The 13,639-nt window shown below is 63.9% G+C and overlaps 2 protein-coding genes across 2 annotated transcripts in view; one reads left to right on the forward strand and one right to left on the reverse strand.

The window, feature by feature from the left end:
* Positions 1-740: 740 nt before the first annotated feature.
* On the reverse strand, positions 741-10,367 carry CKM (creatine kinase, M-type). Its single transcript, XM_084860776.1, has 8 exons — positions 10,125-10,367; positions 7,647-7,856; positions 6,194-6,348; positions 5,301-5,433; positions 3,938-4,109; positions 2,301-2,424; positions 1,658-1,847; positions 741-1,208 (listed from the first exon to the last, which is right to left on the reverse strand). The coding sequence occupies exons 2-8, from the start codon at positions 7,837-7,839 to the stop codon at positions 1,030-1,032; spliced, it is 1,146 nt and encodes a 381-aa protein (XP_084716902.1). The 5' UTR covers positions 7,840-7,856; positions 10,125-10,367; the 3' UTR covers positions 741-1,029.
* Positions 1,217-13,639, forward strand: part of KLC3 (kinesin light chain 3) — a 30,609-nt gene continuing 18,186 nt past the window's right edge. The window contains exon 1 of the mRNA XM_084860753.1: positions 1,217-1,518. The gene's annotated coding sequence lies outside the window, so the exon portion shown is untranslated. The remainder of the gene's footprint in view (positions 1,519-13,639) is intronic.

The raw sequence follows: 13,639 nt of genomic DNA on the forward strand, positions 1-13,639 counted from the left end.
AGTCGCTCCTAACCTTCCTCTTTCTGTCTCTCCTGGAATTCTTGGGGCTCCCTGGGCCTCCATTCCCTCCTTCCTGCTCCTTCTCGGGACCAAGCTTTCCAAAAGGCCAGTCTCTGAAGACTTCACGGGGATACTCGGCCCAAGTCCCTGCTGGAGGAGGAAACGGCTTTCGCAAAGACATGAAGGTGGAACTTGCAAGTGTAAGGAGCAAAGAGTCTATAGAGGAACCGCGGGAAAAGAACAGGGAAAAATGAGCCTCAAACAGCACGCCAGCTGGACAAATCATAGGATGCCTTCTGAGAGGCGCGGGAGCTCCGGCAGGTTCTTGGGCGAAGGGAAGTTGAAAAGACGGGTAGCAACGCTGAGGGCTGCAGTCAGACCCCACAGGGGGCCAGCGGGGGCGTGACAGGTGCAGTGGTGAGGACAGCTGGAAGCCTGTGCCTATTTCCAGTCTCGGGCACTGTGGCCTGGGTTTCTCCCTCACGCACCCCGTGCTTGAGATCTGAGCCAAGTGTGAGCAGGAGCCGAGGCTGGGAAAGGCCCAAGCACGGCTATCTGACCCTGGGCCACACCTCTTCGGGTTTCAGATTCCCTAGAGCTTTACAGTTTTTGGATGACACTCTGTACCCTAACTGCCTCATCTGGGATAGAACGTGCCTGGAGAGGACAAACCGCTTCGAGGTCACATAGCAGCCGGGGACAAAAGCCCCTCCTCCTCCCTCAGTAACTTGCACACAACGTTAAGGCCACCATCGCTTTTATTCCTTGCTTTGAGTGGAAAACAGCATGAGCGCCACGTGTGTGGGACGCGCTCCATTGCCGAGCTCTGGGGGAAGGAGAGGTTTCTCATTGGCCAGAACCCAGAGGACGGAGCCCATTGGTTGGAACTCTGATTGGATAGGGCTCCTTGGGGACCAGACCCTGATAGGCCGGCCTCGGGGGCGGGGCATGAGAGTGGGCGTGTCTTCAGTGGGCGGGGCCTCCCCTGCGGCTGGGGCTCCGGCGGGCGGCGGCGGGCGGGCTGGGCGCCTACTTCTGGGCGGGGATCATGTCGTCGATGGACTGGCCCTTCTCCAGCTTCTTCTCCATCTCCACCATGAGCTTCACGCCGTCCACCACCAGCTGCACCTGCTCGACCTCGGACGAGCCCAGCCGGTCGGCGTTGGACACGTCGAACACGGAGCCCACGGCAGCCGTGTCCACGCCCCCTGCGGGAGCAGAAAGCGGGGCCTGAGGAGGGAGCGGGGTGCCGAGCGGCCGGGCGCCGCCCCCGCGCCGGACAGCCGCCTGCACTGAGGGTTACAGACTCCAGAGCCTCCTAAGCGCTGTCTATCGCGAGCCCACACCTCCAGCTTCAGTTACCTCGCCCCCTACTATCCGGCCAGAAACTGTAGCCTGGGCCCACGGGGATCCCATCCCCTCCATCTGCCCCGTTAGCTGGGAACCTGAAGCCCCCAGGGGGCGGGGACATGCACAGGGTGTGCTGTGTAACCATGGTGATGAGCCAACGCCTATGAGGTAAGCTGTTTTGATGCTCATTTGCAGGGGAAGAAACAGGCTCGGAGGGGCAGCCCCTGCCGACCCTCAGAACTCGCGGGGACCCCCCAACTCCCCATCCGCCACCGGAAAAGGCCCGCCCCCGACGGCGCGGCCGCACCTGTGCCCCGCTTCTGCAGGCGCAGGCGGCTGAGGATCTCCTCGAACTTGGGGTGCTTGCTCAGGTGCGCCAGCTTCACGTGCACGCCTCCGCGCAGCCCGGTGCCCAGGTTGGAGGGGCAGGTGAGCACGTAGCCCAGGTGCTCGTTCCACATGAAGGGGTGGCCGGCCTTCTTGAAGATCTCCTCAATCTGAGGCAGGGGAGAGGGCCAGGGGTCAGCGCCAGCGGGCGCCCCCAAACACCCCCGGGCGGCGTGGGGAGGGACAGGACGTGAGGGGAGGTGGGGGCCAGGTTCTGAGGGGGCGCAGCTGGGGAACGCTGAGCGGAAAGGGCCGACGGCACGGATGACAGCAGGATTCTGAGGGGCGGAGCTTTGGGTTCTTGGGGGCGGGGCTTGAGGGGCGGGCCTGGGGGCTCCCCAGGAGGCTGGGCCTTCGAAATGGGGTTGGACGCGTCCGAAGGGGCGGGGCTTGGGCAGTATGGGGAGGAGCCGGGTGCCAGTGGGCGTGGCCTTGGGGCGCGGCTGGGGGTGTGAGCGGGCGGCTGGTGTTGGGGGCGGGGCGATGGGCGGGGCCTCGCAAAGGGGGCGGGGCGTCCCGGTGGAGTGAGAGGTCCGTCGCCAGGGCAGGCGGCAGGCACCCACCTTCTGCAGCCCCACGCAGAAGCGGCGGAAAACCTCCTTCATGTTGCCCCCCTTCTCCATGGAGATGACTCGGAGGTGATCCTCCTCGTTCACCCACACCAGGAAGCTCTTGTTGTCATTGTGCCTGCGGTGGGGGGCGGCGAGAGGCCAAGGAATCAGCTCCGCGGAGACCCCGTTTCCCGCCTCTCCAAACACATGCCCACCGCTGGAGGGCAGCGGGCTGAGGGGCAGAGGAGGTGGCACGTGCTTGGCAGAAGCAGAGCCTACACCTGCAGGCTAGCGCCAGTCCCATGACCTGGGAAAGCTTAAAGGACTCAGGATCTTCAGTCTTTGAACAGCATGAATTTACAGACTCTTAGAATCTCAGCAGCAGAAGCCCGGAATCAGGATTGGTAAATATTGGAAATTCTATATCTGGTATCGGGACCAAAGAATCTATATTACATTGTGACATCCCGGCAATTTATCACATTGTGACTTCCAGGTCTGAAAATGTTTGAAACCACGGAATCCCAGACTCTGAAGTGAGTGGAATCTTAGAACCTGAAAATCTTGAAATCTTAGAAGCATCCTATCTGTAAATCTTGGCCCTCTGCTCTCCGCTCTCCTTTCACTTGTAACCTAGGTTAAACCTTCGACTATCAGAATCAGGGGTTCAGAGGTTTATAGAAAGCAGTTAGTAATAACGATCATAGTAGCCCTGGCCGGTTTGGCTCAGTGGATAGAACATCGGCCCAGGGACCAAAGGGTCCCAGGTTCAATTCCCGTCAAGGGCTTGGTTGCAGGCTCCTCCCCACCAGGCCCAGGCTGGGGCTGGTGCAGGAGGCAACCAATCGAAGCGTTTCTCTCACATCGATGCTTCTCTCTGTCTTTCCCTCTCTTCCACTCTCCCTAAAACATCAATGGAGCCCTAACCGGTTTGGCTCAGTGGATAGAGCATCAGCCTACAGACTGAAGGGTCCCAAGTTCGATTCCAGTCAGGGGCATGTACCTTGGTTGCGGGCACATCCCCAGTAGGAGGCGTGCAGGAGGCAGCTGATCATTGTTTCTAACTCTATCCCTCTCCCTTCCTCTCTGTAAAATCAATTTAAAAAATGTATTTTTTAAAAATCAATGGAAAATTACCCTCCAGTGAGGATTCTCTCTCTCTCTCTCTCTCTCTCTCTCTCTCTCACACACACACACACACACACACACACACACACACAAAGATCATACTAATAGCCAAGGTGTACTGAGCACTTTGTGGCAGGCTCTGTGTTCTATACTTTACCTACATGAACTCATTAACCCTCACAAGAACCCCAACGGCTATGAAGTGTGGTGATCTCTATTTTATGATGGGGACCTGGGGAGGGGAACCTTCAGGGAGGGGCCACGCACCCAGCCGGTCAGTGGCAGCACTGGGGTTTGAACCCAGAGTCTCGTTCAGGTCTCAGGTCCTAACTGCCGCTTCTCTGGTCCAAGGTTCCCAAAATGTGACGCAGACCACAGGGTGGGCGGGGGCGGGGGGGTCATTTTCTGGTCCTTGAGAACACAGTCACTTACGGCCTTGACTTCGGGGAAGGCATGAGAAGGACCGCGGGGGAGTGGAGGAGGCTGGAGGGGGGACGGGGGGGGGACGGGGGGGGTCTCACCAGATGCCACGGGCGTCGGGCCAGTCGCGGGCCATGCCGGAAGCCAGCAGCAGTGGGGACACAGGCTTGTCAAACAGGAAGTGGTCATCGATGAGCTGCTGCTGCTCCTGCTCCGTCATGCTCTTCAGAGGGTAGTATTTCCCCTTGAACTCGCCTGTCAGGCTGTTGAGGGCTGAGAGGCACACGGAGGGGCGGTCAGCAGCCTGTCCCTCCCACCTCGGGGCCCCGGGGCCCCCACACTTCTGCCTCTAAAGGGCGTGGGCCTTGCCCCCCCCCCCGTATGTCCTAAAGGTGCCCGAGTGCCGCGTCCAATCCCGAACTCATGACCCCTCAGACGTGCTCCTCCCCTGTCTGCAGCCACATCCTGTGCTCAAGCCAGAAACCACGATTCTCCCTCCCCCTGGACCCTCACGGCCAGTCCACCGCCTGCAGGTGTTAGTGTGGGGGTGACCCTCCTCCTGGCTGGCTGGACAGACAGCCTCAGGATTTGGGGAGCCATCAGTTAAAATTATTATAATTTATATGATAAATACGTATCTTATACGTATATAGAAGTATATTTGAACATACACATATTTATATAATCATAATTATATACATAATATACATTATTTGTATCTTATACTGTATGTTATATATCACATACCATATACTATCTAATTAAAAATAATCTTTACAAACTAAATAAATCATATTTAAAACAAAGGTAGCCTGGCTGGCATAGCTCGGTGGTTGAGCGTCGACCTGTGAACCAGGAGGTCACGGTTTGATTCCCGGTCAGGGCACATGAACCGGGTTGTAGGTTCAATTCCTGGTGGGGGGCGTGCTAGAGGCGGCTGATCAATGATTCTCTCTCATCATGGATGTTTCTATCTCTCTCTCCCTTCCTCTCTGAAATCAATAAAAGTATATTTAACATTTTTAAATAAAACAAAGGTGATAAATACTCAGCACCGTAACTTCCTAGTTTACTATATTTACTATTATCTATGTTCTTGAACCATGGCTGAGGAAATGTTATAGACTGATGTGCTGCTGTCCATCTCTTCCCATCTCTGTACGACATCGTACTTAGGCACCCTTAGGACACCTTAACATTGACCATCACAGGAGAATTTACACCACAGGAATTGGCAGTAGCTGCAAATCAGAGCGTTTTTTTGTTTGTTCGTGTTGTTTTGTTTTGTCCACTGTATCTGCTCAGGGCCCTCAGCATCCCACCGGGAGGACTGCTCCCTGTCCCTCACCGGGCACCGGGGTGACCCAGCAGCCTGCACGTTTAGGAAGCGGGGTCCCCGGGGCCCGGAGACCTGCCCTGAGGAGCAGCCCGGCGGGGCGCCCGGCAGAGGGCGCTGTGGCTCACCTTCCACCGAGAGCTTCTCCACGGCCCGGCGCTCGCCGCGGGAGCAGTGCGGCGGCAGCGTGTAGCCCTTGATGCTGCGGCCCGTGCGCACGCGGCTGCTGAGCACGTAGTTGGGGTCCAGGTCGTCTCCCCCCTGGAGGACGGGGGGGGGTGTCAGGGCCTCGCGGTGCCCCCAGACCCCCCCGGTTCCCTCCGGCTCTCTGCTGCTTCCTGGACTCCTTCCCCAGCGGCCTCGCTCCCCACCCTTGCCCTGGCTCTGTCTCTCCGTCTCTGTCTCTCCATCTCTGTCTCTCTGTCTCTGTCTCTGTCTCTCCATCTCTGTCTCTCGTCTCTGTCTCTCTGTCTCTGTCTCTCTGTCTCTGTCTCTCCATCTCTATTTCTCTGTCACTGTCTCTCCGTCTCTGTCTCTCCATCTCTGTCTCTCCGTCTCTGTCTCTGTCTCTCCATCTCTGTCTCTCAGTCTCTGTCTCTCCGTCTCTGTCTCTCCATCTCCATCTCTGTCTCTCCATCTCTGTCTCTGTCTCTCCATCTCTGTCTCTCTGTCTCTCCATCTCTGTCTGTCTCTGTCTCTCTGTCTCTGTCTCTCCATCTCTGTCTCTCCATACTGCTCTTCCCTTGCTTCTGTTTCTCTCCATCTCCCTGTCTCTCCTCGTCTGACTCTGTCCATCCTCTCTGTTTCTCCCTTTCTATATGTCTGTGTTGTGCCTGGCTCCTCTCTCTCTCTCTCTCTCTCTCTCTCTCTCCTCTCCCCCACCACTCACTCCCTGCTGTTCCTGTCTCCTTGTCTGTCTGCTTCCGTCCCTCTCCCTGTGTGTCTCTCCGTGTGCTGATCTCCGTGTCTCTGTCTCTCTGGGCTCCCCCCTCTCCTCTTCCCCCCCTCCCGGACAGCCCACCTTGAGGTTCTCGTGGTTGAGGTCGGTCTTGTGCTTGTCGGTGGGCTTGTAGCCGCCGTGCCGGTCCTGGATGATGGGGTCGAAGAGGTCCTTGAACACCTCGTAGGACTCCTCATCGCCGGCCACGCAGCCCACGGTCATGATGAAGGGGTGACCTGGGGGGAGGGCGAGGTGAGGGGGGCCCGTCCCCCTCCTGGCTTCTGGGTGTGGTGTGGACTGTGTGTGCGTGCACATGTGTGTGTGTGTGTGTATGCACGTGTGTGCGCGCGCGTGTGTGTGCGCGCACAGGTGTGAGTGAGAGAGAGAGAGGGGTCACACCGAGGGGCGGCTGGGAGCGTCAGGAGCGTGTGGGGAGGAGGCTGGGACAGGGACCAGGGGGAGGAGCCCAGGCACCAGGTGCTCAAACATCCCCGCTCCCGGGCCCAGGGCAGGGACCTCCCCCAGAATCTGGTTTCAGAACCAAGACCCTCAGCTTCCACATGAGAGACTTGCGAGGCCCCCTGACTTCCCGGAGGGGGACACAGGCCTCTCTCCTGCACCCAGGACGTGCTGGGCCAAGGCTGGGGTGTCCTTGGAGAAGGACCACAGCAGCCGCACTGCCACCAGGTGCCGGCGCTCACTGTGCCGGCCGCTCCAGCCTGTCCGGGCCCCGGGAGGGTCCAGGGCTTCGGGGAGTCTCACAGGAAATCCCGTGCACTCAGCCGGGGCTTGCTGGGGGCCAGGCCCTGTCCCACGCCCTTCCCACGCACAGACTCCGCTGTTTCTCACACAGCCCCAGGAGCCCATGGTCCCACTTTACAGACAGGAGCACTGAGGCCGGGGGCAGGGCGGAGGCCGGGGGCAGGGCGGAGGCCGGGGGCAGGGCGGAGGCCGGGGGCAGGTGTAGGCCGGGAGCAGGGCGGAGGCCGGGGGCAGGGCGGAGGCCGGGGGCAGGGTGGAGGCCGGGGGCAGGTGTAGGCCGGGAGCAGGGTGGAGGCCGGGGGCAGGTGGAGGCCGGCGGCAGGGCGGAGGCCGGGGGCAGGGCGGAGGCCGAGGGCAGGGTGGAGGCCGGGGGCAGGTGTAGGCCGGGAGCAGGGTGGAGGCCGGGGGCAGGTGTAGGCCGGGAGCAGGGTGGAGGCCGGGGGCAGGTGGAGGCCGGCGGCAGGGGGAGGCCGGGGGCAGGTGGAGGCCGGCGGCAGGGGGAGGCCGGGGGCAGGGCGGAGGCGGGGGGCAGGGTGGAGGCGGGGGGCAGGGTGGAGGCGGGGGGCAGGGTGGAGGCGGGGGGCAGGGTGGAGGCCCGGTGCAGGGCGGAGGTGGGGGGCAGGGTGGAGGCCCGGTGCAGGGCGGAGGTGGGGGGCAGGGTGGAGGCCGGCGGCAGGTGGAGGCCGGGGCAGGTGGGAGGCCGGGGCAGGTGGAGGCCGGGGCAGGTGGAGGCCGGGCAGGTGGAGGCCGGCGGCAGCCTCGGGGGGCTCACCGGGGTTGTCCACGCCCGTCTGGATGACGTCATCCAGGGTGAAGCCGGACGGGGTCTCCTTGTCGCGCAGCTTCTTGTAGAGATCTGGGGTCAGCACCTTGGCCATGTGGTTGTTGTGCTTGGTGAGGTCCGGGTACTCCTCCTCCGGCTTGTAGTTCAGCTTGTACTTGTTGTGGGTGTTTCCGAACGGCATGGCGGCGGCGTGGGGGCCTGAGGGGCGAGGCGGGGCCGAGGGTCACCGCCGCCCGCAGCCACCAGCCAGGGAACGCGCAGGCGGGCCCTCACCCCCTGCAGTGTGACTTGCAGCACACGGGCCCCCCTCGGAGCCCGGGGTGCATGGGGAGTCTTGGATCGGAATCCCGGCTCTGCCACACCTCGGCAGGTGACGCTGGACTCATAACCTGGCGAGAGACTCCGTTTCCCCAGGAGTGGGGCCCTGGGGCTGGCGTGGTCATGGTGGCCTGGCTAAGCATGTAGGTCCTACACTCAGAGAGCCTGGGCTTCCATCCCAGCTCTGCCACTCACAAGCTGTGTGACCTTGGGCAGGTTGCTTAACCTCTCTGTGCCTCAAATTTACCCCTCTGTGAAATAGGGGCCAGAATAGAGCTCACCTCGGGGAAGCTGGGAGGGACAAAGGAGTGAATGTCTGTGAAGCACGCGGGGCGGTGCCCGCCACACTCCCAGCCTTCATTTTGTGCAGCTGCTGCTGCTGTTGCTTTAAAGCACATGTGTCAAACACAAGGCCCGCGGGCCAAATCCAGCCCGCCAGGCCTTGCAATGTGGCCCGCACCACGCTGTCATCACTGCACTCCGCTGTCAGTTTATGACATTGTCAGTTTATGACTGTTCAGTAAACCATTCGGCCCGCGATTTAGGCTGGATTTTAGATTTTGGCCCCTTCTCTGATTGAGTTCGACACCCCTACTTTAAAGGCCCGTGTGAGGGGCTGGGTGCAGGGTGCAGGGTGCAGGGTGCTGCCAGGAATGCCTGTGAGCACAGAGCGGACATGCTCTGCAGTTTCCCGGGTGCTGGGTCAAGGGGTGAGGCAGGGAGGGCAGGAGGGCTGGGTGGCTGCCCCCACCTCTGTGCTGACCAGTCTCCTGCAGGGCTCAGTCGGGAAGAAAAGCTCAGCCTCTGGGGCCCACAGAACTGGGTTCAAATCCCACCTAAGCCATTTCCCTGCTGTGTGACCCCAGGCCAGTGGCTCAGCCTCTCTGGGCCTCTGTGGCCTGTGCAGGAGCCTTCCCCAGGGTTTCCGGGCGGATTCTGTGAGCTCAGGCCCTGGCGTCCCGTTGTACCGACGGGGGTGGCTGCTATTGTTGTTATTATTACTTTTGTTCACGAGGCCCAGAGAAGGACCCTCGGCAGGAGTGACAGGCTGGGACGGGGTACGCGAAGGCTAAGGTATCAGGCTGAGGGCGGGGGAGGGGGGGGCCCGTGAAAGACCTTAGGAGCTGCTGTCCAGGCTTGGACGTTATTTTTAGAGTCTGGCAGTCTCCCCTCCCCCCCCCCCCCCAGCTGCCACCCTCCCCTGCACCCCCGCATTCCAGGAGCTCGGCTTCCACCGAGTCAGCAGGCGGGGACAGGTGGGCCGGGGTGGCCGGGAGGACAGCATCCGGCCTCAGGCTCAGGGCTCCCAGCCCGGACCCCCTCCGGAGGGCACCCCCCCGCCTCCGGGGAAGAGCCCGAGGAGGGCGCTGAGGAGAGGCGGGCGAGCCGAGAGACACGAGCAAAAATAGCCCTGGAGATGCACACACACACAAACACAGACACACACAGAGACACACACACACAGAGACACACACACACAGACACACACACAGAGAGACACACACACACAGACACACACAGACACACACAGAGACACATACACACAGAGAGACACGCACACACACAGACACACACAGACACACACACACAGACACACACACACAGACACACACACACAGACAAACACACACACAGAGACACACACAGAGAGACACACAGAGACACAGAGAGAGAGACACACACACACGCACACACACACCCCACCATAAACAGTCCCCGCACATCCCGGCTCGGGGACACACCCAGGACACAGGCGCCGAGCGGAGCCACAGCCTGCAGACACGTCGCACTGTGAGGGCAGCAGGGCCCACCCGGTCACACATGCAGACCCTGCAGGCCATGCATAGACCCTCCCCGGCGTGCGGTGCCCGGCCGGTGCTGGGCACGGACCATCGGGGCCCAGAGCCGCCTACCGCCCCTCGCGGGGGCAGCGGGCAGCTGGCACGTCTCCTTCCTCTCCGGGGTCCGGCCCTGCACCCTGTGCCCCGAGGCCACCAGGCCCGGGAGGGGTCGGGGGCTCACAGACACAAGGTCAGCCTCCCCATGCAGCCCGGTGGGCATGTGCAGGAGGGTGTGGGGCACAGGCCCCTCCACAGCCCGGACCCACCCGGCTCCCCCGGGCTCCTCCCGGCTCCCGGCGGGCGGTACCTGCTGGGCTGAGCTGGGAGGGCTGTCTGTCTGTCTGTCTGTGTCCAGGAGGCAGCGCTGACCGGGTGGAGGCGCCTGCAGCCCGGCTTATATAGGTGGGGCTGGGCTGTGCGGTTGGCTGGGAGGGGCCGGGGCAGCTGGGCCTCTCACCTCGGCCGGGCACCGTGCCCGCCCTGGACCCAGGCAGGCCCTGCGCCCAGCCCCGGCCTTCTATGGGCCTCGGCGGGCAGCGCCTCCCGCTGGTCCCCTGGCCAAGTGCTGAGTCGCGCTGGCCTGAGCGGCGGGCCCCCCGCCAGGGACACAGGGACTGGCCTGCACGTAGCGGCCCCCTCCCGGCCCCCCCGGCCCCTCCCGGCCCCCTCCCTCCTCAGTCCCCGTGGCCTTGACCTGAGCCCGCCCTGGGGACACCTGCCGCGCCCCGGGGGGACCCCGTGTTCCCACCGGAGGGGCCGGGCCGCGGGGTGCCTGTCGCCGTGCGGGGAGCAGCCCCGCTGGAGCCGGACGGGCAGCCGGGTGCGGGCGGGGAAACTGAGGCTGGGCTGAGTGAGATTCACTCCGGAGGCCAGGGCGGAGCCTGGTGCCCGGTGCCCGGTGCCCGGTGGCCGTGGTCGGGCCGGAGGTTCCCGCTGCGGAGGGGACGGAGGACGCGCCCGCCCCACGGGGTTATTTTTAGAGCCCGTCCCGCTGCCTCCTCCGCCCGGCGGCCTGGGCGCTGGGCTGGGCTGGGGGGAGGGGGCTGGGCTGGGCTGGGGGGAGGGGCTGGGCTGGGGGGAGGGGCTGGGCTGGGGGGAGGGGGCTGGGCTGGGGGGAGGGGGCTGGGCTGGGGGGAGGGGCTGGGCTGGACTGGGGGGAGGGGCTGGGCTGGGCTGGGCTTGGGGGGAGGGGGCTGGGCTGGGCTGGGGGGAGGGGGCTGGGCTGGACTGGGGGGGAGGGCTGGGCTGGGGGGAGGGGGCTGGGCTGGACTGGGGGGAGGGGGCTGGGCTGGGGGGAGGGGGCTGGGCTGGGCTGGGGGGAGGGGGCTGGGCTGGGGGGAGGGGCTGGGCTGGGCTGGGGGGAGGGGGCTGGGCTGGGGGGAGGGGGCTGGGCTGGGCTGGGGGGAGGGGGCTGGGCTGGGCTGGGGGAGGGGGCTGGGCTGGGGGAGGGGGCTGGGCTGGACTGGGGGGGAGGGGCTGGGCTGGACTGGGGGGAGGGGGCTGGGCTGGGCTGGGGGGAGGGGGCTGGGCTGGACTGGGGGGAGGGGGCTGGGCTGGGCTGGGGGGAGGGGCTGGGCTGGGCTGGGGGAGGGGGCTGGGCTGGACTGGGGGGGAGGGGCTGGGCTGGGGGGAGGGGGCTGGGCTGGGCTGGGGGGAGGGGGCTGGGCTGGACTGGGGGGAGGGGCTGGGCTGGGGGGAGGGGGCTGGGCTGGACTGGGGGGGAGGGGCTGGGCTGGACTGGGGGGGAGGGGCTGGGCTGGGGGGAGGGGGCTGGGCTGGGGGGAGGGGGCTGGCTGGGCTGGGGGGAGGGGGCTGGGCTGGACTGGGGGGAGGGGGCTGGGCTGGGCTGGCGGGGAGGGGCTGGGCTGGACTGGGGGGAGGGGGCTGGGCTGGGCTGGGGGGAGGGGGCTGGGCTGGACTGGGGAAGGGGGAGGGGGCTGGGCTGGCGGGGAGGGGCTGGGCTGGACTGGGGGGGAGGGGCTGGGCTGGGGGGAGGGGCTGGGCTGGGGGGAGGGGGCTGGGCTGGGCTGGGGGGAGGGGGCTGGGCTGGACTGGGGGGAGGGGGCTGGGCTGGGCTGGCGGGGAGGGGGCTGGGCTGGGCTGGGGGGAGGGGGCTGGGCTGGGCTGGGGGGAGGGGGCTGGGCTGGACTGGGGGGAGGGGGCTGGGCTGGGCTGGCGGGGAGGGGCTGGGCTGGGCTGGGGGGAGGGGGCTGGGCTGGGCTGGGGGGAGGGGCTGGGCTGGGCTGGGGGGAGGGGGCTGGGCTGGGGGGAGGGGGCTGGGCTGGGCTGGCGGGGAGGGGCTGGGCTGGACTGGGGAGAGGGGGCTGGGCTGGGGGGGCGCGGGCAGGTGGGGGGCGCCACGTGTCCGGTTAATTATAACTGGCGGCTCGGGTGTCCCGGCCTCGCCTCCTTACAAGGGCAGCCGAGGCCCCGGAGGCCGTGTCCCCGCTCCCCCCTCCTCCCCAGGGGCAGGGCAGCGACTCCCCGGAGATCTCGGGCCCCGCGGGGAGGTCCTGGGGCGGGATGGACCTGGGCGGGGGCGGGCGGCGGGGGGAACCGCTGTCCGCGCCGGGGCGGCGCCAAGGCTGAGCGCACGGAGCTGAGCGGTCCGGCTGGCAGAGAAGGAGCGGCCCCTCCCGGCCCCTCCCCGCTGGGGTCCTCCCGGGCTCCGGGCGGCGGGGTGAGCTCGGGAGAAGGGGGCTCCCTGCTCCCTGCTCCCCGGACTCGGGGAGGGAGGGTGCTTAGACCCTGGCCTCCCCCTGCCCCCAGCCCAGGCAGAGAGCAGAGGCCTCCAGCGTGGCCCCGGAAGCCCAGGCCCGGGACTAAGGGACCTGGGCTGGAATCATTATGCATTTTATAGTGACCCAGCGCACGAAATTCGTGCACATTAAAGGGGGATTAATTAGAGCCCGTGGTCGGCAAACTGCGGCTCTCGAGCCACATGCGGCTCTTTGGCCCTTTGAGTGTGGCTCTTCCACAAAATACCACGGCCTGGGCGAGTCTATGTTGAAGAAGTGGCGCTAGAAGAAGTTTTAAGTTTAAAAAATGTGGCTCTCCAGAGAAACTTCAATCGTTGTCCTGGTGATATTTGGCTCTGTTGACCAATGAGTTTGCAGACCACTGAATTAGAGGAAATAATTTGATATTGCTATTTGCCCTTTCTCTATAATAGAAGTGTCAGAGATGAAAAAAAATTAGTAAAATCTATATGAAAACCTTCCTCCTGTCAGAGACTGGGGCTCGCCACGGGACCCAGAGTCAAGTCCCCATTCACCCACATGCACCTCAAAATCACATGAGACCCATACCCTCCCCCCCGCCCCCCAATAGGGCATGGGCTAGAACCAGAACCGGCCAGTCCCACCCTTGTCAAGCCCTGCTGGGCGGGGCCACGGCCTGAGTTCCCCTGACCCAGCAATGGGGGTGCATCCTGAGGTCCCCCATCAAGCCCCATTGGAGGGGCACAGCTTCACAGCCTGAGGTCCCTGTCAAGGCTCACAGGGGTGGGAGAGGGCATAGCCTCAGGTCTCTGCTGATTGCTTATTAAGGCTCCTTTTTTTTTTTAATATATTTTTATTGATTTTACACAGAGAGGAATTGAGAGGGACAGAGAGTTAGAAACGTCGTCGATGAGAGAGAAACATCAACCAGCTGCCTCTTGCATACCCCCCACTGGGGATGTGCCCGCAACCAAGGTGCATGCCCTTGACCAGAATCGAACCCGGGACCTTTCAGTCCGCAGGCTGACGCTCTATCCACTGAGCCAAACGGGTCCCGGCTTATTAAGGCTCCTTATGGGAACTTGGCCTCAGCTGTGGGTGC

This window comes from Pipistrellus hanaki, assembly GCF_964339955.1.
Source record: "Pipistrellus hanaki genome assembly, chromosome: 15".
Classification (NCBI taxonomy): Eukaryota; Metazoa; Chordata; class Mammalia; order Chiroptera; family Vespertilionidae; genus Pipistrellus; species Pipistrellus hanaki.